General features: G+C 42.5%; 1 protein-coding gene across 1 annotated transcript; it reads left to right on the forward strand.

Annotated features, from left to right (window-relative positions):
* The first annotated feature begins 989 nt into the window (after positions 1 to 989).
* On the forward strand, positions 990 to 19,320 carry LOC118944837 (leucine-rich repeat-containing protein 24-like). Its single transcript, XM_036966350.1, has 10 exons — positions 990 to 1,062; positions 1,184 to 1,413; positions 4,210 to 4,359; positions 7,949 to 8,227; positions 9,187 to 9,355; positions 9,586 to 9,743; positions 12,769 to 12,990; positions 13,072 to 13,545; positions 15,460 to 15,690; positions 19,246 to 19,320. The coding sequence occupies exons 1-10, from the start codon at positions 990 to 992 to the stop codon at positions 19,318 to 19,320; spliced, it is 2,061 nt and encodes a 686-aa protein (XP_036822245.1).
* Positions 19,321 to 27,622: the final 8,302 nt, after the last annotated feature.

Raw genomic sequence — 27,622 nt, forward strand, 5'->3', positions numbered from 1 at the left:
TAGAGGTAAACAGTAGAGGTAAACAGTAGATGTAGACAGTAGAGGTAGACAGTAGAGGTAAACAGTAGAGGTAAAAAGTAGATGTAGACAGTAGAGGTAGACAGTAGAGGTAAACAGTAGAGGTAAAAAGTAGATGTAGACAGTAGAGGTAGACAGTAGAGGTAGACAGTAGAGGTAGACAGTAGAGGTAAACAGTAGAGGTAAACAATACAGTTAAACAGTAGAGGTAGACAGTAGAGGTAGACAGTAGAGGTAGACAGTAGAGGTAAACAGTAGAGGTAAACAGTAGATGTAGACAGTAGAGGTAGACAGTAGAGGTAAACAGTAGAGGTAAACAATACAGTTAAACAGTAGAGGTAGACAGTAGAGGTAGACAGTAGAGGTAGACAGTAGAGGTAGACAGTAGAGGTAAACAGTAGAGGTAGACAGTAGAGGTAGACAGTAGAGGTAAACAGTAGAGGTAAACAATACAGTTAAACAGTAGAGGTAGACAGTAGAGGTAGACAGTAGAGGTAGACAGTAGAGGTAAACAGTAGAGGTAAACAGTAGATGTAGACAGTAGAGGTAGACAGTAGAGGTAAACAGTAGAGGTAAACAATACAGTTAAACAGTAGAGGTAGACAGTAGAGGTAAACAGTAGATGTAGACAGTAGAGGTAGACAGTAGAGGTAAACAGTAGAGGTAAACAATACAGTTAAACAGTAGAGGTAGACAGTAGAGGTAAACAGTAGAGGTAGACAGTAGAGGTAGACAGTAGAGGTAAACAGTAGAGGTAAAAAGTAGAGGTAAACAGTAGAGATAAACAGTGGATTAGAGGTGTTTTATATTGACATGGTGTTAGCTCTCTCTCTCTCTTTGATTCCCAGCTGTATTGTGTCAGGGTGACAGGGTAAACTGTGTCTGTCTATGTAGAGCAGATTATCTCTCCAGCGTTTGACCGTCAGGATTATAACATGTTTACCACAGGATTACAGATTGCAGGGCGGAGAATGAACAAGTTGGCCTACATCCACCAGCCCAGTGACATCACCAGTTACATCAGGACAGCAGATAACTCTGGTGGTAGGGCACCAGCACACAGCCTTCATTGACAACAGTTACATCCAGGGGAACCTGGTCCCCCAACACACAGCCTTCATTGACAACAGTTACATCCAGGGGAATCTGGTCCCCCAACACACAGCCTTCATTGACAACAGTTACATCCAGGGGAACCTGGTCCCCCAACACACAGCCTTCATTGACAACAGTTACATCCAGGGGAATCTGGTCCCCCAACACACAGCCTTCATTGACAACAGTTACATCCAGGGGAATCTGGTCCCCCAACACACAGCCTTCATTGACAACAGTTACATCCAGGGGAATCTGGTCCCCCAACACACAGCCTTCATTGACAACAGTTACATCCAGGTGAACCTGGTCCCCCAACATACAGCCTTCATTGACAACAGTTACATCCAGGGGAACCTGGTCCCCCAACACACAGACTACCAATAAGCACATGTGTGGCAGCAGGCCCTACTTTACTACTGCCTATGTGATTGTGTTGCAGCAGGCCCTACTTTACTACAGGCCTATATGATTGTGTTGCAGCAGGCCCTACTTTTCTACAGGCCTATATGATTGTGTTGCAGCAGGCCCTACTTTACTACAGGCCTATATGATTGTGTTGAAGCAGGCCCTACTTAACTATATGATGTGTTGCAGCAGGCCCTACTTTACTACAGGCCTATATGATTGTGTTGAAGCAGGCCCTACTTAACTATATTATGTGTTGCAGCAGGCCCTACTTAACTATATTATGTGTTGCAGCAGGCCCTACTTAACTATATGATTATGTTGCAGCAGGCCCTACTTAACTATATTATGTGTTGCAGCAGGCCCTACTTAAATATATGATTATGTTGCAGCAGGCCCTACTTAACTACAGGCCTATATGATTGTGTTCCAGCAGGCCCTACTTAACTATATGATTATGTTGCAGCAGGCCCTACTTAACTACAGGCCTATGTGATGTGTTGCAGCAGGCCCTATTTAACTATACGATTGTGTTGCAGCAGGCCCTACTTTACCATATGATTGTGTTGCAGCAGGCCCTACTTTACTACAGGTCTATATGATTGTGTTGCAGCAGGCCCAACTTAACTATATGATGTGTTGAAGCAGGCCCTACTTAACTACAGGTCTATATGATGTGTTGCAGCAGGCCCTACTTAACTACAGGTCTATATGATGTGTTGCAGCAGGCCCTACTTTACTATATGATGTGTTGCAGCAGGCTCTACTTTACTACAGGCCTATATTATTGTGTTGCAGCAGGCCCTACTTTACTATATGATGTGTTGCAGCAGGCCCTACTTAACTATATGATGTGTTGCAGCAGGCCCTACTTTACTATATGATGTGTTGCAGCAGGCCCTACTTTACTATATGATGTGTTGCAGCAGGCCCTACTTTACTATATGATGTGTTGCAGCAGGCCCTACTTTACTATATGATGTGTTGCAGCAGGCCCTACTTTACTATATGATGTGTTGCAGCAGGCCCTACTTTACTATATGATGTGTTGCAGCAGGCCCTACTTTACTATATGATGTGTTGCAGCAGGCTCTACTTTACTATATGATGTGTTGCAGCAGGCCCTACTTTACTATATGATGTGTTGCAGCAGGCTCTACTTTACTATATGATGTGTTGCAGCAGGCCCTACTTTACTATATGATGTGTTGCAGCAGGCCCTACTTTACTATATGATGTGTTGCAGCAGGCCCTACTTTACTATATGATGTGTTGAAGCAGGCCCTACTTAACTACAGGTCTATATGATGTGTTGCAGCAGGCCCTACTTAACTACAGGTCTATATGATGTGTTGCAGCAGGCTCTACTTTACTATATGATTGTGTTGCAGCAGGCCCTACTTTACTATATGATGTGTTGCAGCAGGCCCTACTTTACTATATGATGTGTTGCAGCAGGCTCTACTTTACTATATGATTGTGTTGCAGCAGGCCCTACTTTACTATATGATGTGTTGCAGCAGGCCCTACTTTACTATATGATGTGTTGCAGCAGGCCCTACTTTACTATATGATGTGTTGCAGCAGGCCCTACTTTACTATATGATGTGTTGCAGCAGGCCCTACTTTACTATATGATTGTGTTGCAGCAGGCCCTACTTTACTATATGATGTGTTGCAGCAGGCCCTACTTTACTATATGATGTGTTGCAGCAGGCCCTACTTTACTATATGATTGTGTTGCAGCAGGCCCTACTTTACTATATGATGTGTTGCAGCAGGCCCTACTTTACTATATGATTGTGTTGCAGCAGGCCCTACTTTACTATATGATGTGTTGCAGCAGGCCCTACTTTACTATATGATTGTGTTGCAGCAGGCCCTACTTTACTATATGATTGTGTTGCAGCAGGCCCTACTTTACTATATGATGTGTTGCAGCAGGCCCTACTTTACTATATGATGTGTTGCAGCAGGCCCTACTTTACTAGAACCCAATCACCATTCACTCTCCTCTCTTCCTCTTCTCTTCCCCCTTCCTCCTCTCTTCCCCATTCCTCTTCTCTCCTCTCTTCATCTTCTCTCCTCCCTTTCTCTTCTCTCCTCCTTTTATCTTCTCTCCTCTCTTTCGCGACAGCCTGCCCCGGCCAAACCCTCTCCTAACCGGCAGACGCTGGGCCAATTCTGCGCCGCCCTATGGGACTCCCGATCACGGCCGGTTGTGATATAGCCCGGGATCGAACCAGAGTCTGTAGTGACGCCTCTAGCACTGAGATGCAGTTCCTTAGACCACAGGGCCACTCGGAAGCCTATATACTGCATCACTAGAACCAAGGTTAACTATCACTGTGTAGAGCATCACTAGAAACAAGGTTAACTATCACTGTGTAGAGCATCACTAGAAACAAGGTTAACTATCACCTTGTAGAGCATCACTAGAAACAAGGTTACCTATCACCTTGTAGAGCATCACTAGAAACAAGGTTGGTTTGGAACACTCTGGGGGCTTTTTCTATGCTTATGTTGATCTCCCATTCTTTACTCTCCATTCCTCTCCTCTGCCCCTCCTCTCCTCTCAGTGTGATGGTTCTCCTTCAGTTCCCCGGGCTGCGCCTGCGCCTGCTCCTCCCCCTCCTCCTCTCCTCCTCCTCCTCCTCCTCTCCTCTCAGTGTGATGGTTCTCCTTCAGTTCCCCAGGCTGCCCCTGCTTCTCCTCCCCCTCCTCCTCCCCCTGTCCTGTGATGCCTGTCCATCAGGATGTCACTGCTACAGCCTGACTGTAGAGTGTGGATCTCTAGGACTCAGAGAGATCCCACAGAGAGTTCCTGACACAACACAGGTAAATATATTGTAATACACAGGTTTGTTTCTGTACTCACACTAACCCATAAACACTGAGGTTGCTTTTTAAAACCTCTTAAAACTTGTTGGAACCCCTCGACAACTTCCGCTGAAAAGGCAGAGCGCGAAATTCAAAAGTATGTTTTAGAAATATTTAACTTTCATACATTCACAAGTGCAATACACGAAATTAAAGCTTAACTTTTTGTTAATCTACCCATCATGTCCGATTTCAAAAAGGCTTTATAGCGAAAGCACACCATATGATTATGTTAGCTCAGAGCCTACTCACAAAAACACATACAGCCATTTGCCAGCCAAAGAGAGGAGTCACAAAAAGCTGAAATAGAGATAAACGTAATCACTGACCTTTGATGATCTTCATCAGAAGACACTCATGGGACTTCATGTTACACAATACATGTACGTTTTGTTCGATAAAGTGCATATTTATATCCAAAAATCTCAGTTTACATTGACGCTTTATGGTCAGTAATGTTGTGCCGCGAAAACAACCAGCGAATTTTCAGAGAGTCACATCAATTTACAGAAATATTCATAATAAGCTTTGATAAAAGTATTATGCACAGAATTAATGATATACTTCTCCTTAATGCAACCGCTGTGTCAGATTTCAAAAAAGCTTTACGGAAAAAGCAAACCATGCAATAATCTGACTACGGCGCTCAGACACAAAAACAAGCCATGCAGATACCCGCCATGTTGTGGAGTCAGTAAAAGTCCGAAATAGCGTTATAAATATTCACTTACCTTTGATGATCTTCATCAGAATGCACTACCAGGAATCCCAGCTCCAAAATACATTTTTTGTTTTGTTCGATAAAGTCCATCATTTATTTCCAAATACCTCCTTTTGTTAGCTTTTAGTAATCAAATCCAAACTCACGAGGCGCGGGCAAGTCCAGGCAAAAGTTCAGACGAAAAGTTCAAAAACGTATATTACATTTCGTAGAAACATGTCAAACGATGTATAGAATCAATCTTTAGAATGTTTTTAACATAAATCTTCAATAATGTTCCAACCGGAGAATTCCTCTGTCTTTAGAATTGCAATGGAACGCAGCTACCTCTCACGTGAGCGCGTGTGATCAGCTCATGCCACTCTGGCAGACCCCTTACTCAAACAGTTCTCATTTGCCACCACTTCACAGCAGAAGCCTCATACAAGGTTATATAGACTGTTGACATCTAGTGGAAGCCTTAGGAAGTGCAATATGACCCCATAGACACTGTATATTTGATAGGCAATGAGTTGTAAAACTACAAACGTCAGATTTCCCACTTCCTGGTTGAATTCTTCTCAGGTTTTCACCTGCCATATGAGTTCTGTTATATTCACAGACATAATTCAAGTGTTTGAGTGTTTTCTATCCAATACTACTAATAATATGCATATATTCGCATCTGGGCTTGAGTAGCAGGCAGTTTTCTCTGGGCACGCTTTTCATCCGAACGTGAAAATGCAATCCCCTATCCCAAACAGGTTTTAAGATCCGCCCCTTATTCAATTTTCGCCTAAAATGACTTGGTAGACTGGTAGACTATGGCAGCTAAATTCTCCTCAGTGTAGTAATGACATGGTAGACTACAGCAGCTAAATTCTCCTCAGAGTAGTAATGACATGGTAGACTACAGCAGCTAAATTCTCCTCAGTGTAGTAATGACATGGTAGACTACAGCAGCTAAATTCTCATCAGTGTAGTATTGACTTGGTAGACTGGTAGACTACAGCAGCTAAATTCTCCTCAGTGTAGTAATGACTTGGTAGACTGGTAGACTATAGCAGCTAAATGCTCCTCAGTGTAGTAATGACTTGGTAGACTGGTAGACTACAGCAGCTAAATTGTCCTCAGTGTAGTATTGATTTGGTAGACTGGTAGACTATAGCAGCTAAATTGTCCTCAGTGTAGAATTGACTTGGTAGACTGGTAGACTATAGCAGCTAAGTTCTCCTCAGTGTAGTAATGACTTGTAGACTATAGTAGCCAAGTTCTCCTCAGTGTAGTAATGACTTGGTTGACTGGTAGAATATAGCAGCTGAATTCTACTCAATGACTTGTAGACTATAGCAGCTAAGTTCTCCTCAGTGTAGTATTGACTTGGTAGACTGGTAGACTATAGCAGCTAAATTCTCCTCAGTGTAGTAATGACTTGGTAGACTGGTAGACTATAGCAGCTAAATTGTCCTCAGTGTAGTAATGACTTGTAGATTATAGCAGCCAAGTTCTCCTCAGTGTAGTAATGACTTGTAGACTATAGCAGCTAAATTCTCCTCAATGTAGTATTGACTTGGTAGACTGGTAGACTATAGCAGCTAAATTGTCCTCAGTGTAGTAATGACTTGTAGATTATAGCAGCCAAGTTCTCCTCAGTGTAGTAATGACTTGTAGACTATAGCAGCTAAATTCTCCTCAGTGTAGTATTGACTTGGTAGACTGGTAGACTATAGCAGCTAAATTCTCATCAGTGTAGTAATGACATGGTAGACTGGTAGACTGGTAGACTATAGCAGCGAAATTGTCCTCAGTGTAGTAATGACTTGTAGACTATAGCAGCCAAGTTCTCCTCAGTGTAGTAATGACTTGTAGACTATAGCAGCCAAGTTCTCCTCAGTGTAGTAATGACTGGTAGACTACAGCAGCTAAATTTTCCTCAGTGTAGTAATGACTTGTAGACTACAGCAGCTAAATTCTCCTCAGTGTAGTAATGACTTGTTGACTACAGCAGCTAAATTCTCCTCACTGTAGTAATGACTTGTAGTCTATAGCAGCCAAGTTCTCCTCAGTGTAGTAATGACTTGTACACTATAGCAGCTAAATTCTCCTCAGTGTAGTAATGACTTGTAGACTACAGCAGCTAAATTCTCCTCAGTGTAGTAATGACTTGGTCGACTGGTAGACTATAGCAGCCAAGTTCTCCTCAGTGTAGTAATGACTTGTACTCTATATCAGCTAAATTCTCCTCACTGTAGTAATGACTTGTAGTCTATAGCAGCCAAGTTCTCCTCAGTGTAGTAATGACTTGTACACTATAGCAGCTAAATTCTCCTCAGTGTAGTAATGACTTGTTGACTACAGCAGCTAAATTCTCCTCACTGTAGTAATGACTTGTAGTCTATAGCAGCCAAGTTCTCCTCAGTGTAGTAATGACTTGTAGACTATAGCAGCCAAGTTCTCCTCAGTGTAGTAATGACTTGTAGACTATATCAGCTAAATTCTCCTCCGTGTAGTAATGACTTGTAGACTGGTAGACTATAGCAGCCAAGTTTTCCTCAGTGTAGTATTGACTTGGTAGACTGGTAGACTATAGCAGCTGAATTCTCCTCCGTGTAGTATTGACTTGGTAGACTGGTAGACTATAGCAGCTAAATTGTCCTCAGTGTAATAATGACTTGTAGACTATAGCAGCTAAATTCTCCTCAGTGTAGTAATGACTTGTAGACTATAGCAGCTAAGTTCTCCTCAGTGTAGTAATGACTTGTAGACTATATCAGCTAAGTTCTCCTCAGGGGCGTAATGTGACTCAGAGAGTGTATTAATGTCAGGCTGTCCCTCTTCTCCACCCAGACAGTATTCCTGCAGGATAATGCTATTGTCCACATCCGTCGTTTGGACCTGTCAGGGCTGGACCGGCTGCTCTACCTCTACCTGCAGAACAACAGCATCTCAGCCTTGGAGCCTGGGGCTTTCCTGGCTCAGGGCCCGCTGATAGAGTTAGCCCTCAATGGGAACCTCATCCACCTGCTAACCCCCGACACCTTCACCGGCCTGGTCCACCTCCGCATCCTCTACCTGGCGGCCAATCAGATCACACGGCTGCATGATCACACCTTTACTGGGCTGCAGGTCAGTCTCAAACCGTGACCCTTGACCTCTAACCCCTGAACCCTACACAAACATGACATTTAAAGGTCGGCAGATCAGTAGGAAACACTACCCTTGGCCCTTAACCCTTGGCCCTTAACCCTTGGCCCTGAACCCTTGGCCCTTGGCCCTTAACCCTTGGCCCTTAACCCTTGGCCCTTAACCCTTGGCCCTGAACCCTTAACCCTTGGCCCTTAAACCCTTGGCCCTTAACCCTTGGCCCTGAACCCTGAACCCTTGGCCCTTAAACCCTTGGCCCTTAACCCTTGGCCCTTAACCCTTGGCCCTTAACCCTTGGCCCTGAACCCTTGGCCCTTAAACCCTTGGCCCTTAACCCTTGGCCCTGAACCCTTGGCCCTTAACCCTTGGTCCTGAACCCTTGGCCCTGAACCCTTGGCCCTTAACCCTTGGCACTGAACCCTTAACCCTTAACCCTTGTTCTACAATGTCCGTGCCCCATTGTGGAAATCTAATGAATAATAATAAAAAAGTTGTCATCCAAATCCGACTGTTTAAACTAGAGATATTTATATCAAACAGCAAAATTATCCTTGGTGGGACTTTCTTAAAACAATTCCATATGTTAGTTTAGAACCGGGATTAGACTGTAGAGAGTTAACCCTAGAGAACCCCCCCTCCCTCCAACGGTTTAGAACCGGGATTAGAATGTAGAGGGTTAACCCTATAGAACCCCCCCCCCTCCCTCCAACGGTTTAGACAGGGATTAGACTGTAGAGGGTTAACCCTACAGAACAGAGTCTACACCTGACCCCTAACCTCTAACCCCCCCACAGTCTACACCTGACCCCTAACCTCTAACCCACCAACAGAGTCTACACCTGACCCCTAGCCTCTAACCCCCCTCACAGAGTCGACACCTGACCCCTAACCTCTAACCCCCCCACAGTCTACACCTGACCCCTAACCTCTACCCCCCACAGAGTCTACAGGAGCTACACCTCCAGGAGAACAGTATAGAGGTGCTGGGTGACCAAGCTCTGGCTGGACTCTCCTCCCTGGCTCTCCTGGACCTCAGCAGGAACCAGCTCCACACCCTCGGACCAGCCTCCCTACAGCCCCTCGTCAGCCTGCAGGTCCTCAGAGTCACAGGTACAGGGAAGGGCACGTCCTAAACTCCCTCCGTAGCTAGCTTGTAAAATGTTGCCAGTGGTGATATAGCACAACTAGTCCCGGCGGGTCGCCAGGTGTGTTTGTGATCAGAGGACCACTGGTTCAATCCCAGTAAGGGGACAGTGAAGGAAGAGAAAGCAGGAACATCATTTTAAACACAACTGACTGGGACCGGAGACAGAATTACATAAATGAACCCTCCTCTACAGAGAACCCGTGGCGGTGTGACTGTGCGCTCCAGTGGCTGAGGTCGTGGATTGATGCTGAGGGTCAGAGGTTTCTGAGCTGGTCAGAGCGTCGTCTGCTGTGTGCCGAACCCCCCCGCCTGGCCTACCTCAGTCTGCTGGAGGTGGCAGCTAACAGCCTGGTCTGTACTACACACACCACACACCTGTACTACACACACCTGTACTACACACACACACACACACACACACACACCTGTACACACACCTGTACACACACCTGTACTACACACACACACCTGTACACACACCTGTACTACACACACACACCTGTACACACACCTGTACACACACCTGTACACACACCTGTACACACACCTGTACTACACACACACACCTGTACACACCTGTACACACACACACACACACACACACACACACCTGTACACACACACACACCTGTACTAAACACACACACACACACACACACACACACACACACACACACACACACACACACACACACACACACACACACACACACACACACACACACACACCTGTACACACACACCTGTACTACACACACACACCTGTACAACACACACACACCTGTACACACACACCTGTACTACACACACACACACCTGTACTACACACACACCTGTACACACACACACATGTACACACACACACACACCTGTAAACACACCTGTACACCAGAGGAGGGCCATCCTCCTCTGTGAATTTCATAAAAATAAAAATTGTGGAAAATTTTTTAAGTAATAATTTTTTAGATAAAACCATACTAAATATATTCACATCACCAAATAACTGATTAAAACACTGTTTTGTGATGATGTTCTACAGTAGCCTCAACAGCACTCTGTAGGGTGGCACCATGGCTTGAGGACAGCTAGCTTCCATCCTCCTCTGGCTACATTGACTTCAATACAAAACCTAGGAGGTTCATGGCTCTCACCCCCTTTCAAGGTCCTAAAAAAATATCCTAACCGCCATCGATAAGAGACATTACTGTGCAGCCGTATTCATCGACCTCGCCAAGGCTTTCGACTCTGTCAATCACAACATTCTTATTGTCAGACTCAACAGCCTTGGTTTCTCAAATGACTGCCTCGCCTGGTTTACCAACTACTTCTCTGACAGAGTTAATTGTGTCAAATCGGAGGGCCTGTTGTCCAGACCTCTTGCACTCTATGGGGGTGCTACAGGGTTCAATTCTCGGGCCGACTCTCTTCTCTGTAAACATCAATGATGTCACTCTTGCTGCTGGTGATTATCTGATCCACCTCTACGCAGACGACACCATTCTGTATACATCTGGCCCTTCTTTGGACACTGTGTTAACTAACCTCCAGACGAGCTTCAATGCCATACAACACTCCTTCCGTGGCCTCAAACTGCTCTTAAATGCAAGTAAAACGAAATGCATGCAATTCAACCAATCGCTGCCCGCACCTGCCCGCCCGACTAGTATCACTACCCTGGACGGTTCTGACTTAGAATATGTGGACAACTACAAATACCTAGATGTCTGGTTAGACTGTAAACTCTCCTTCCAGACTCACATTAAGCATCTCCAATCCAAAATGTAATTATTTCGCAACAACGCATCCTTCACTCATGCTGCCAAACATACCCTCGTAAAACTGACCATCCTACCGATCCTCGACTTTGGCAATGTCATCTATAAAATTGCCCCCAACACTCTACTCAACACATTGGATGCAGTCTATCACAGCACCATCCGTTTTGTCACCAAAGCCCAAGATATTATCCACCACTCTCGTTGGCTGGCCATCGCTTCATACTCGTCGCCAAACCCACCCATTCATCTCTCTTCTCCGCCTGTCTGTCTCCCTTTCTATCAGTCTCAATCACATTCACCTCTAGGTGGGCCAGGCTTCCTAATGAGATGCGATAGGGTGGGGCAGGCCTCCTAATGAGATACAGTAGGGTGGGCCAGGCCTCCTAATGAGATACAGTAGAGTGGGCCAGGCCTCCTAATGAGATGCGGTAGGGTGGGCCAGGCCCCCTAATGAGATACAGTAGGGTGGGCCAGGCCTCCTAATGAGATGCGGTAGGGTGGGCCGGGCCTCCTAATGAGATACAGTAGGGTGGGCCAGGCCTCCTAATGAGATGCGGTAGGGTGGGCCAGGCCTCCTAATGAGATGCGGTAGGGTGGGCCAGGCCTCCTAATGAGATGCAATAGGGTGGGCCAGGCCCCCTAATGAGATGCGGTAGGGTGGGCCAGGCCTCCTAATGAGATGCGATAGGGTGGGCCAGGCCCCCTAATGAGATGCGGTAGGGTGGGCCAGGCCTCCTAATGAGATGCGATAGGGTGGGCCAGGCCTCCTAATGAGATGTGGTAGGGTGGGCCGGTAAGAGTAAGAGTAAGAGTGTGCAAGGAGGTATTGAATGTCTCTGTCTGTCACCTCAAATTTGTCTCTCGACCTGTGTGCACCTACGTTGTAAACTTTCATTCATAGGCCAGGTTGTAGCAACCTCATGAAGAGTACAGGGAACAGTAGAGTATCATGTAGCAACCTAAACCTATTGATGTTACATTGACCTGGGTGGATATGAATGACAGTAACCTAAACCTGTCACTGTTACATTGAGCTGGGTGGATATGAATGACAGTAACCTAAACCTATCATTGTTACATTGAGCTGGGTGGATATGAATGACAGTAACCTAAACCTATTGATGTTACATTGAACTGGGTGAATGACAGTAACCTAAACCTGTCACTGTTACATTGAACTGGGTGGATATGAATGACAGTAACCTAAACCTGTCACTGTTACATTGAACTGGGTGAATGACAGTAACCTAAACCTGTCACTGTTACATTGAGCTGGGTGGATATGAATGACAGTCATCCAATATGCTGTAATAGAAATAAGGCCGTGCTCATGAAAACAAGTCTTAAACCGCACTTACCACCACTACTGTACACACACACACACACACACACACACACACACACACACACACACACACACACACACACACACACACACACACACACACACACACACACACACACACACACACACACACAGACACGTACACGCACACCTGTACACACACGCACACAGAGAAACACACACACATCCCATAACACACACACACACACACTTGTACACGTTCCTCCACATGTCATCCATCTTGATCCTACAGGTGTGTATCCCTCCTGTGTTACACCTGGAGCCCAGCCATCTCACCGTGCAGCTGGGAGAGAGTCTCAGAGTGGCCTGTCAGGCCTCTGGATACCCCCGGCCCCTGGTCACCTGGAGAAAGATCTCAATGGGCAGGGCACTGCTAGGGCCCAGAGGACTGCTGCAGGAGCTGGGAGGAGAGGGGGACATGAGGAGACAGGAGCTGGGAGGAGAGGGGGTGAAGAGGAGACAGGAGCTGGGAGGAGAGGGGGTGAAGAGGAGACAGGAGCTGGGAGGAGAGGGGATGAAGAGGAGACAGGAGCAGGGAGGAGAGGGGGACATGAGGAGACAGGAAAGAGGAGGAGGGGTAGCAAGGGATGTGCGGGGGCCTGTTGGCGTGGCGACAGAGGAGGAAATGGAGGGGGGAGAGAGGGAGAGCTTCGACCCAGACACAGGAAGTGGAATGCTGTACCTAAGCAACGTGACGGTGGCTCACGCCGGGCACTACGTGTGCGAGGCCTTGAACCCTGGGGGCGTGGCCCATATGACCTTTCACCTCGCCATCAACATGACATCATCAACCGCACTCTGGCCTCGGCTGCACTCCGCCTCGTCGTCCCTCTACCTGGGGGAGGTGGTCGGGGTCAGCCAAGAGCCCCTGTACGAGGTGGGCAGTATGGACTTCTCGGCTCTGGGCCCGGCCACTCAGACAGTCATCGCAGTGAGCATCTCTCTGCTGGTTCTGATCGTTCTGCTTCTACTGCTTATGATCTACAGTCGCCAGCAGCAACACAAACAGGTCTGGACATGTCTTACTACTCAATACACCCTTCAGTATGTAGTACTAACTGCATACTACACAATACACCCTTCAGTATGTAGTACTAACTGCATACTACACAATACACCCTTCAGTATGTAGTACTAACTGCATACTACACAATACACCCTTCAGTATGTAGTACTAACTGCTTACTACTCAGTACACCCTTCAGTATGTAGTACTAACTGCATACTACACAATACACCCTTCAGTATGTAGTACTAACTGCATACTACACAATACACCCTTCAGTATGTAGTACTAACTGCTTACTACTCAATACACCCTTCAGTATGTAGTACTAACTGCATACTACACAATACACCCTTCAGTATGTAGTACTAACTGCATACTACACAATACACCCTTCAGTATGTAGTACTAACTGCATACTACTCAGTACACCCTTCAGTATGTAGTACTAACTGCATACTACTCAATACACCCTTCAGTATGTAGTACTAACTGCATACTACACAATACACCCTTCAGTATGTAGTACTAACTGCATACTACTCAATACACCCTTCAGTATGTAGTGCTAACTGCATACTACTCAATACACCCTTCAGTATGTAGTACTAACTGCATACTACACAATACACCCTTCAGTATGTAGTACTAACTGCATACTACTCAATACACCCTTCAGTATGTAGTACTAACTGCATACTACTCAATACACCCGTCAGTATGTAGTGCTAACTGCATACTACTCAATACACCCTTCAGTATGTAGTACTAACTGCATACTACTCAATACACCCTTCAGTATGTAGTACTAACTGCATACTACTCAGTACACCCTTCAGTATGTAGTACTAACTGCATACTACTCAATACACCCTTCAGTATGTAGTGCTAACTGCATACTACTCAATACACCCTTCAGTATGTAGTACTAACTGCATACTACACAATACACCCTTCAGTATGTAGTACTAACTGCATACTACTCAATACACCCTTCAGTATGTAGTACTAACTGCATACTACTCAATACACCCGTCAGTATGTAGTGCTAACTGCATACTACTCAATACACCCTTCAGTATGTAGTACTAACTACATACTACTCAGTACACCCTTCAGTATGTAGTACTAACTGCATACTACACAATACACCCTTCAGTATGTAGTACTAACTACATATTACTCAGTACACCCTTCAGTATGTAGTACTAACTGCATACTACACAATACACCCTTCAGTATGTAGTACTAACTGCATACTACTCAATACACCCTTCAGTATGTAGTACTAACTGCATACTACTCAATACACCCTTCAGTATGTAGTACTAACTGCATACTACACAATACACCCTTCAGTATGTAGTACTAACTGCATACTACTCAGTACACCCTTCAGTATGTAGTACTAACTGCATACTACTCAATACACCCTACAGTATGTAGTACTAACTGCATACTACTCAATACACCCTTCAGTATGTAGTACTAACTGCATACTACTCAGTACACCCTTCAGTATGTAGTACTAACTGCATACTACTCAATACACCCTTCAGTATGTAGTACTAACTACATACTACTCAATACACCCTTCAGTATGTAGTACTAACTACATACTACTCAGTACACCCTTGTGTTAATGTGTGTTGTGTTGATGTGTTTTGCCAAATGTTTGTTATAGAGTGTAAAGCAGAACATGTGCCAGTAGTACTGCAGATCTGATGTCTGGTTCTACTAAATGAGTTACAGGTGTGGGTCATGGGACAGTTTTAGTGTGTAAACAATTGGGAAAAACTGCAATGTATTAATATGTGTTGTGTTAATGTGTGTTGTGTTAATGTGTTAATGTGTGTTGTGTTGATGTGTGTTGTGTTAATGTGTGTTGCGTTAATGTGTTAATATGTGTATTACCAGCCATTCTGCAGCAGTAGTAGAAACAGCAGTAAGGAAGAGAGGATCCTGTACGTTAATAACTACTCAGACGGCCCCACCACCTTCTCTCAGCTGGAAGAGTACCGCGACGGCGCTGGACACGAGAGGTACATCCTCAACTGCTCCCGCCCCGGCTCCGCCCTGCCAACACAGGCAGGGCTCCCAGCCAATCAGCAGGGGGTGCTGGTACTACAGGAAGGTATTCATGCCCAGGTTAGGAAGGTAATGAACCTTTTACATTATGCAACAGAAAAGTCCTATAAAATACTCAAAATAGGATTGTTAAACACAGTGGAGCTAAAACTTTTTTTTGGCTTTATATTCCAACATTTTTGGTTTAAGATCAAATGTTTTATATGAGGCGACAGTACAGAATGTCACCTTTTATAAGTGGAAATTTTACCGTTTAGAGAAGAATGTACTTTATGTGTCTCTCCTTTTGAAGGTGTCATACATGTTTAAGAAATGTATTTATAGCGTTTTACATTTAGTCAAAAGTTTAGTATTTGGTCCTATATTCCTAGAACGCAATGATTGCATCAACTTTCTGACTCTACAAACTTGGATGCATTTGCAGTTTGTTTGTTTGTGTTTTGGATTATGTTGTACCCAATAGAAATTAATGGTAAACAATGTATTGTGTAATTTTAGAGTACATCTTATTGTAAATAAGAATATAATGTTTCTGAACACTTCTACATGAATTTTGTTGTTCCCATGATTACAGGTAATCATGAATGAATCATGAATAATGATGAGTGAGAAAGTTAGACGCACAAAGACCATGCCTCCAAAACATGATAACCTCTCACCATTACTAATAACATGGGAGGTTAGCATGTGTATTAATATGGAACCCCATTAGCTACTCTTCCTGGGGTCCACAAAACATACAAAACATGATAACCTCTGACCATTACCAATAACAGGGGAGGTTAGCATGTGTATTAATATGGAACCCCATTAGCTACTCTTCCTGGGGTCCACAAAACATACAAAACATGATAACAAAAGTAACAGTAATATCTAACAATTCACAACTATACACAAGAATCTAAAGTAAAATTATGGAGTTTATATTAAATATTAGGACGAGCAATGTTGGAGTGGCATTGACTAAAATACAGTAGAATAGAATACAGTATATACATATGAAATGAGTAAAGCAGTATGTAAACATTATTAAAGTGACCAGTGATTCCATGTCTATGTATATGGGGCAGCAGCCTCTAAGGTGCAGGGTTGAGTAGCCTGCTAGTGATGGCTATTTAACAGTCTGATGGCCTTGAGATAGAAGCTGTTTTTCAGTCTCTCTGTCCCAGCTTTGTTGCACCTGTACTGACCTCGCCTTCTGGATGATAGCGGGGTGAACAGGTCGTAGCTCGGGTGGTTGATGTCCTTGGTGATCTTTTTGGCCTTCCTGTGACATCGGGTGCTGTAGGTGTCCTGGAGGGCAGGTAGTTTGCCCCCGGTGATGCGTTGGGCAGACCTCCCTACCCTCTGGAGAGCCCTGCGGTTGTGGTCAGTGCAGTTGCTGTACCAGGCGGTGATACAGCCCAACAGGACACTCTCAATTTTGCATCTGTAAAAGTTTGTGAGGGTCTTAGGGGTCTTAGGGAGCCAAGCAGAATTTCTTTAGCCTCCTGAGGTTGACGAGGCGCTGTTGTGCCTTCTTCACCACGCTCTCTGTGTGGGTGGGCCATTTCAGATCGTCGGTGATGTGTACACTGAGGAACTTGAAGCTTTTCACCTCCGCTGCGGTTCTGTCGATGTGGATAGAGCAAAAAGGAGTCATGATCTGATTTGCCGAAGGGAGGGCGGGGGAGGGTCTTGTAGGCATCCCTGAAGTTGGAGTAGCAGTGGTCGAGTGTTTTACCAGCGCGAGTACTACAGTCAATGTGTTGATAGAACTTCGGTATCGCTTTCCTCAAATTTGCTTTGTTAAAATACCCAGCTACAATAAATGCGGCCTCAGGATATGTGGTTTCCAGTTTGCACAAAGTCCTGTAAAGTTCCTTGAGGTCCGTACACGGCTGTCACTATAACCGAAGAGAATTCTCTTAGGAGGTAATACGGTCGGCATTTGACTGTGAGGTATTCTAGGTCAGTTGAACAAAAGGACTTAAGTTCCTGTACGTTATCACAATCACACCATGCGTAACCATGGTAACATCATGAAACATACACCACCACTATTCTTCTTCCTGTCTGCACAATGTACTGAGAACCCAGCTGGCTGTATGGATGGGGACAGTATATCCGGAAAGAGACATGATTCCATGAAACAGAGTATGTTAGTCACAGATGGAAGGAGATCCTCGCCTTGACCTCATAGACTTTATTGTCCAAAGACTGAACATTAGTGGGTAATATACTTGGAAGCGGTGGATGGTGTATGTATGGGTGTCTGAAGAGACCCCTGGTGGTATGTCTAGTGGGGTATGTATGGGTGTCTGAGCTGTGTGCCAGTAGTTTAAATGTGTGGGTGTCTGAAGAGACCCCTGGTGATATGTCTAGTGGGGTATGTATGGGTGTCTGAAGAGACCCCTGGTGGTATGTCTAGTGGGGTATGTATGGGTGTCTGAAGAGACCCCTGGTGGTATGTCTAGTGGGGTATGTATGGGTGTCTCAGCTGAATGTTATCTAATTATGCTGACAATCTGGAATTTTCATCACAGTAATATTTCTCATAAAGTCTAGCAGAGAAGCAGCTCATTTCTCGTCAACCAGGAAAGACTATGATTCATGTTGTTGATGACTTCTGTGTGTGCAGTTAAGGGCCAGGCGTGCTGCTCTGTTCTGAGCCAGCAGCAGCTTTGCTAGGTCTTTCTTTGCTGCACCTGACCATATTACCAAACAATAATCAAGATGGGACAAGACCAGAGTCTGAACAACGAGCACTGTTGATTTTTGTGTCAAAAACACAAAACATCTTTTAATAGCTGACATACCTCTCCCCCATCTTCACAACAACTTTGTCAATATGACTGATGATTGATCATCCAATGTTATACCTAGCAGTTTAGCTTCCTCAACTTCATCAATGGTCATATCCTTTATGCACAACTCCAGTTGAAGTTTAGGTCTAACTGACTAACTCCACATTTAGAATTTCAGTGAGCTCACTGACTTTTGGTACTAACATGTAGATTGGGGAATCATCCGCCTACATAGTAATTCTAGCTTTGTGTAAGACCAGTGGCAAATCATTTGTAAAAAAATAAATAATTGATAAGAGTAACGGCCCAAAGCAACTGCCTTGAGGGACGCCGCACTGGATATATCTGATGTTAGAGAAGCTTCTATTGAAGAACAATTTATGATCAATAATATCAAAGGCTGAACTGAAATCTAACAATACAGCTCCAAATATCATCTTATTATCCGTTTATTTTAACTAGTCATCAGTCATCTGAGTGCAAGTTGATTGCCCTTCTCTATATGCACGCTGAAAGTAGGTAGTTAAATTTTTCTCAGAATAATATACTGAAGAAAAATATAAACGCAACATGCAACAATTTCCAGGATTTTACTGAGTTACAGTTCATACAAGGAAATCAGTCCATTTCAATAAATCCATTAGACCCACATCTATGGATTTCACCAGTCGGTGGCGTGGTGTGGCTTGTGATCAGGAAGTGAAGGTCCAGACTGTTGTGGAGTTTGTGCATGGTCCACCAGGCACAATACAGGAGCACAAACTTGTTCTTGTTTGGGCCTCTGCAGTTATCACTATTCAGGTCCACACGTGTTTCCCCAACTCCGTAGTTGGTGAAGAAATGGTACATGAAGATGACTGTGCTGCTGCCTTTGCTGGATGACCTTCATCAATCAAGTAGTTGACTTGTTGTGGTATTCCTTCACTTTACCAGACAAGCCACACTTATGAGGATTTAAAAAGTAGATGGGACCTGGCTGCATAGGGTCAGAAGGATAGTAGATGGACCTGGCTACATAGGGTCAGAAGGATAGTAGATGGACCTGGCTACATAGGGTCAGAAGGATAGTAGATGGGACCTGGCTACATAGGGTCAGAAGGATAGTAGATGGACCTGGCTACATAGGGTCAGAAGGATAGTAGATTGTTTCCCTGCACTCAGCCCCTCCCAAGCTTCATTATGGCTCCACCCCTCATGTCTCCTTTGTAACTAATGTTCCTATACTTCTGAGTAAAACCATGTTCCAAGTTTAACCCCGAATCCAACAGACGTTAGCAAGTTATTGATTTCATTAACCTTATTTCTACGGCTACATACATTAATATGGGCTGTTTCCAGCCCTTTCCTGTGTAGCTGAGTGTGTGTGTGTGTGTGTGTGTGTGTGTGTTGTTGGGCTGCAGCCACTGACCCTCTCTCATTCCTCCCGGTATTTTGGGAAGGAGAGTGGACAATAAGCCTATCAAAGCTGATGTAAGCAATGTTCCCATGCTCTCTGACAGCTTTCATAGCTGGGATAATTGATTTTCCTCCTCTGGTGCACAGCTTCAGAGAAGTCCTTGTTGAGGAAGATGTTGGTTCCTCTCAAGTTATTGGCTCTCTCCAGAACAGCCATCTTGTTTCCCAGACCTGTGGGCGTGCTACACCTCAATCTTGGTATGATTTTATCTGAAGCTCCTCAGTGAACATGTTTCTTACTTTCTCCTCAGACTCGGCCCAGTTATTATATAAAAACTATGCTATGACATCTACAACGATGATATTCCTCCTGGATTGTCCTTCTGCGTTTTCTCAGTCATCTGTAATAACGATTCACAGAGAGTGCTTGGCAGCACTTACAGTTTGTCGTCATCTTGCTGTAAGTGTCTTTGAGGACATCCACCTCTCCCTGGGAGAACTGCACACTGTTCTTCAGGTCCTGGACATCTCTGGTCAGATCGTCTGTTCTTTAATTAGTTGAGTCCACCAGTATTTGGACAAAACTTTAGAAGCTATTTTCCTGTTGTTGTAACAACTGCTTTTAGAAATAATTTTTGTTTGTTTAAAAGAGTGTTCACCTGTGACAGAGAAACACTGTCCTCTCCACCTTTTGGGTTTGAATGTCATGGTAACAATGTAGGCTCAGGCTACACAGTTCCCCCTATGTAACTTTCTCACTCATCATTATTCACAATTTGTTCATGATTATTTTTAAAGGGACTAGAGACCCACAGTTTCCTCTACCACAAACAGATGGCCTACGAGATTCACTGCTGAGAGGAGATCCACTGAGGGGAGAGATCCACTGCTGAGATGAGATCCACTGAGGGGAGAGATCCACTACTGAGAGGAGATTCACTGAGGGGAGAGATCCACTGCTGAGAGGAGATCCACTGAGGGGAGAGATCCACTGCTGAGAGGAGATCCACTGAGGGGAGAGATCCACTGCTGAGAGGAGATCCACTGAGGGGAGAGATCCACTACTGAGAGGAGATCCACTGAGGGGAGAGATCCACTGCTGAGAGGAGATCCACTGAGGGGAGAGATCCACTGCTGAGAGGAGATCCACTGAGGGGAGAGATCCACTGCTGAGAGGAGATCCACTGAGGGGAGAGATCCACTACTGAGAGGAGATCCACTGAGGGGAGAGATCCACTGCTGAGAGGAGATCCACTGAGGGGAGAGATCCACTGCTGAGAGGAGATCCACTGAGGGGAGAGATCCACTGCTGAGAGGAGATCCACTGAGGGGAGAGATCCACTGCTGAGAGGAGATCCACTGAGGGGAGAGATCCACTGCTGAGAGGAGATCCACTGCTGAGAGGAGATCCACTGCTGAGAGGAGATCCACTGAGGGGAGAGATCAATGGAAAGGGATAGTTAAGAGGAATATATATAGTGCTGAGAGTAGATTTTTAAAGAGACGGTTTCTCTCTAAACACACCCTGAAGAATGGTTAACTCCACAGAATATATAATGGTTAACTCCACAGAATAAATAATGGTTAACTCCACAGAATAAATAATGGTTAACTCCACAGAATAAATAATGGTTAACTCCACAGAATAAATAATGGTTAACTCCACAGAATAAATAATGGTTAACTCCACAGAATAAATAATGGTTAACTCCACAGAATAAATAATGGTTAACTCCACAGAATAAATAATGGTTAACTCCACAGAATAAATAATGGTTAACTCCACAGAATAAATAATGGTTAACTCCACAGAATAAATAATGGTTAACTCCACAGAATAAATAATGGTTAACTCCACAGAATAAATAATGGTTAACTCCACAGAATATATAATGGTTAACTCCACAGAATAAATAATGGTTAACTCCACAGAATAAATAATGGTTAACTCCACAGAATAAATAATGGTTAACTCCACAGAATAAATAATGGTTAACTCCACAGAATAAATAATGGTTAACTCCACAGAATAAATAATGGTTAACTCCACAGAATAAATAATGGTTAACTCCACAGAATAAATAATGGTTAACTCCACAGAATAAATAATGGTTAACTCCACAGAATAAATAATGGTTAACTCCACAGAATAAATAATGGTTAACTCCACAGAATAAATAATGGTTAACTCCACAGAATAAATAATGGTTAACTCCACAGAATAAATAATGGTTAACTCCACAGAATAAATAATGGTTAACTCCACAGAATAAATAATGGTTAACTCCACAGAATAAATAATGGTTAACTCCACAGAATAAATAATGGTTAACTCCACAGAATAAATAATGGTTAACTCCACAGAATAAATAATGGTTAACTCCACAGAATAAATAATGGTTAACTCCACAGAATAAATAATGGTTAACTCCACAGAATAAATAATGGTTAACTCCACAGAATAAATAATGGTTAACTCCACAGAATAAATAATGGTTAACTCCACAGAATAAATAATGGTTAACTCCACAGAATAAATAATGGTTTAACTCCACAGAATAAATAATGGTTAACTCCACAGAATAAATAATGGTTAACTCCACAGAATAAATAATGGTTTAACTCCACAGAATAAATAATGGTTTAACTCCACAGAATAAATAATGGTTAACTCCACAGAATAAATAATGGTTAACTCCACAGAATAAATAATGGTTAACTCCACAGAATAAATAATGGTTAACTCCACAGAATAAATAATGGTTAACTCCACAGAATAAATAATGGTTAACTCCACAGAATAAATAATGGTTTAACTCCACAGAATAAATAATGGTTAACTCCACAGAATAAATAATGGTTTAACTCCACAGAATAAATAATGGTTAACTCCACAGAATAAATAATGGTTAACTCCACAGAATAAATAATGGTTTAACTCCACAGAATAAATAATGGTTAACTCCACAGAATAAATAATGGTTAACTCCACAGAATAAATAATGGTTAACTCCACAGAATATATAATGGTTAACTCCACAGAATAAATAATGGTTAACTCCACAGAATAAATAAATGCAGCCTCAGGATATGCAGTTGCAGTTTTTACAATCACCAAAGAAAATTATATTGGAGGGTAATGCAGTCGGCATTTAATGGTGAGGTAATCCAGATTGGGAGAACAAAAGGACTCGAGTTCCTGTACGTTAATCACACCGTCACTAGTTAATCATGAGACATACCCCTCCACCTTTTTCCCCCCGGAGAGTTCTTTCTTCCTGTCTGCACACTGAACCCCGCTGGCTGAATGGATGGGGAGAATATATCCCGAGAGGGCCATGATTCCGTTAAACATAGTATGTTACAGTCCCTGATGTTGCTCTGGAAGGAGATTCTCGTCCTGAGATCTGCTTTATTGTCCAGGGACTGGACGTTAGTGAATAATATACTCTGAAGCCGAGGATGGTTTATGCTCTACCGTCTACACACACCATCCTATATAACTACTATCCTATATAACTACTGTCTATACACACACCATCCTATATAACCACTGTCTATAGACACACCATCCTATATAACTACTGTCTATACACACCATCCTATATAACCACTGTCTATAGACACACCATCCTATATAACTACTGTCTATACACACCATTCTATATAACTACTGTCTATAGACACCATCCTATATAATTACTATTTATACACACCATCCTACATAACTACTGTCTATACTGTCAATACACACCATCCTATATAAATACTGTCTATACTGTCAATACACATCATCCTATATAACTACTGTCTATACACACCATCCTATATAACTACTGTCTATACAGTTGTCATGACGTTGGCCTGTTGGGGGAGGTTTATGACCCCCATAAATACCTTTCTCCATTTTCCTCTCTCTACTCTACCAATGTGACTATTGAAAATAATTTTGTTAACATAGAGAGTCTGGTGACATCAAACCTATTTCGGTAATCCAACCAGTTGAAAATATGCGTTGGTACTTAATGAATATGATGTCAGATCAGTTGGTGCCTGAGACATTACTGATGATAGGACATCAACTGTATCTTGGAAAGTCTACACATTCTAGTTATCAGATTCACATGGAATTATTGTGCAATTTAAATGTTTAAATATGAAACTATTTGTGAAAAGATTAAATGTAATTGTAGCTTCTTAAATGAGAGAACGGTTTGTCATAGAGAAACTCTGCTCACTCAGAGGCCCAAGTGAACAGACTTTAGTTGTAAACTATGAAACACGCCCATCTTTCACCACTATATAAACCCGTTAACGAAAATTCAACTTCCTGTTCCAAGGACGTGAGGACGACGGTCCTACGTTGAAAGGGCTCAGATAATAACCTAACGAAATTAGCATTGTGTTCAATGTGAAGGTGACGATCGACACGCCGAAAGGATGAATTGCGACTATACCAGCCAGAATATAGCACAAGCTTAAAAGTATGGCAACTTGGTATGAACTTTGAACTCTTATTCACTCCAGAAGTGATACCTCCTAGCCGTTGAGTTAGCAACAGCCGCTGTAAACATGGGCTAGGAAAGGACGGACGATGTATTGAGTCTAACACACATACAACGATACTACAACGTATCCAGTTTACCACCAGAGACATTCTTCAGAGGACAAGAAATCCCTGCTGGGCAAACCAGCCTTCCATCTACGACCAACGTATTGAAGCGCAGCTTAGAGTAAATATTTCTTGCATTTTCCTTTTCCAAATGGGCGGTTATTTAGAATGCATAAGATACTGTATTTACGATAGCATGGCTCCTCCCTTTGTTTCTCAGTCTTCCCGCTCTTTCACTCAAAACCCTTTCTTTGTGTAACCAACTGTCATATCTGTTCCGTCCACTAGGGACATTTTCCTTTATGACATAATTTGTAATCAATGTATAATCCATTCGGTGTAGATGTAATTCTGTGTGATTATTTAGGTATTTAGTAAATAAATATTTAAACCAAATTTTGTATTGCTGATTCAACTTGTTAGCCAGGGTTTGTGAAGACCAAGAATTTACAACTTTCAGATGAGACTGAATAAGGTGACGATTAAATATTGACTGCTATTGATGTAAAAGTTTACTAGGTCTTTAAGAGTTTATTTGGAAGATAACAGCTCTATAAACATTATTTCGTGGTGCCCCGACTTTCTAGTTAATTACATTCACCTGAGTAGCGTGACCTGGAAATATTACAGAGAAATAATTGTATAGAATAGCGTGTCATATCACATAATCCGGCATAGCCAAAGACACGACACCTTCTATACACACCATCCTATTATAACTACTGTCTACAGACACCATCCTACATAACTACTGTCTATACACACCATCCTATATAACTACTGTCTATACACACCATCCTATTATAACTACTGTCTATACACACCATCCTATTATAACTACTGTCTATACTGTCTATACACACCATCCTATATAACTACTGTCTATACACACCATCCTATTATAACTACTGTCTATACACACCACCCTATTATAACTACTGTCTATACTGTCTATACACACCATCCTATATAACTACTGTCTATACACACCATCCTATTATAACTACTGTCTATACTGTCTATACACACCATCCTATATAAATACTGTCTATAGACACCATCCTATATAACTACTGTCTATAAAAACCATCCTATCATAACTACTGTCTATACTGTCTATAGACACACCATCTTATATAACTACTGTCTATAGACACCATCCTATATAACTACTGTCTATACACACCATCCTATATAACTACTGTCTATACACACCATCCTATATAACTACTGTCTATACACACCATCCTATATAACTACTGTCTATACACACCATCCTATTATAACTACTGTCTATACTGTCTATACACACCATCCTATATAACTACTGTCTATACACACCATCCTATATAACTACTGTCTATACTGTCTATACACACCATCCTATATAACTACTGTCTATACACAACATCCTATTATAACTACTGTCTATACTGTCTATACACACCATCCTATATAACTACTGTCAATACACACCATCCTATTATAACTACTGTCTATACACACCATCCTATAAAACTACTGTCTATATACACCATCCTATATAACTACTGTCTATAAACACCATCCTCTATAACTACTGTCTATACACACCATCCTCTATAACTACTGTCTATACACACCATCCTATATAACTATTGTCTATATACACCATCCTATATAACTACTGTCTATACACACCATCCTATATAACTACTGTCTATACTGTCTATAGACACCATCCTATATAACTACTGTCTATACACACCATCCTATATAACTACTGTCTATAGACACCATCCTATATAACTACTGTCTATAGACACCATCCTATATAACTACTGTCTATACACACCATCCTATATAACTACTGTCTATACTGTCTATACACACCATCCTATATAACTACTGTCTATACACACCATCCTATATAACTACTGTCTATACACACCATCCTATATAACTACTGTCTATACACACCATCCAATATAACTACTGTCTATACTGTCTATACACACCATCCTATATAACTACTGTCTATACACACCATCCTATATAACTACTGTCTATACACACCATCCTATATAACTACTGTCTATACACACCATCCTATTATAACTACTGTCTATACTGTCTATACACACCATCCTATATAACTACTGTCTATACACACCATCCTATTATAACTACTGTCTATACACACCACCCTATTATAACTACTGTCTATACTGTCTATACACACCATCCTATATAACTACTGTCTATACACACCATCCTATTATAACTACTGTCTATACTGTCTATACACACCATCCTATATAAATACTGTCTATAGACACCATCCTATATAACTACTGTCTATAAAAACCATCCTATTATAACTACTGTCTATACTGTCTATAGACACACCATCTTATATAACTACTGTCTATAGACACCATCCTATATAACTACTGTCTATACACACCATCCTATATAACTACTGTCTATACACACCATCCTATATAACTACTGTCTATACACACCATCCTATATAACTACTGTCTATACACACCATCCTATTATAACTACTGTCTATACTGTCTATACACACCATCCTATATAACTACTGTCTATACACACCATCCTATATAACTACTGTCTATACTGTCTATACACACCATCCTATATAACTACTGTCTATACACAACATCCTATTATAACTACTGTCTATACTGTCTATACACACCATCCTATATAACTACTGTCAATACACACCATCCTATTATAACTACTGTCTATACACACCATCCTATAAAACTACTGTCTATATACACCATCCTATATAACTACTGTCTATACACACCATCCTCTATAACTACTGTCTATACACACCATCCTCTATAACTACTGTCTATACACACCATCCTATATAACTACTGTCTATATACACCATCCTATATAACTACTGTCTATACACACCATCCTATATAACTACTGTCTATACTGTCTATAGACACCATCCTATATAACTACTGTCTATACACACCATCCTATATAACTACTGTCTATAGACACCATCCTATATAACTACTGTCTATAGACACCATCCTATATAACTACTGTCTATACACACCATCCTATATAACTACTGTCTATACTGTCTATACACACCATCCTATATAACTACTGTCTATACACACCATCCTATATAACTACTGTCTATACACACCATCCAATA

This window comes from Oncorhynchus mykiss, chromosome 28, assembly GCF_013265735.2.
Source record: "Oncorhynchus mykiss isolate Arlee chromosome 28, USDA_OmykA_1.1, whole genome shotgun sequence".
Taxonomy (NCBI): domain Eukaryota; kingdom Metazoa; phylum Chordata; class Actinopteri; order Salmoniformes; family Salmonidae; genus Oncorhynchus; species Oncorhynchus mykiss.

What these genes read in the sequence shown, in the direction of transcription:
- LOC118944837 (XM_036966350.1), top strand. Translation starts at nt 990, where the DNA reads ATGAACAAGTTGGCCTACATCCACCAGCCCAGTGACATCACCAGTTAC. An exon ending in TTGACAACAGTTACATCCAG is followed by an intron (nt 1,414 to 4,209) that starts GTGAACCTGGTC and finishes GTTCTCCTTCAG; the next exon opens with TTCCCCAGGCTGCCCCTGCT. An exon ending in AGGAAGGTATTCATGCCCAG is followed by an intron (nt 15,691 to 19,245) that starts GTTAGGAAGGTA and finishes CCAACTCCGTAG; the next exon opens with TTGGTGAAGAAATGGTACAT.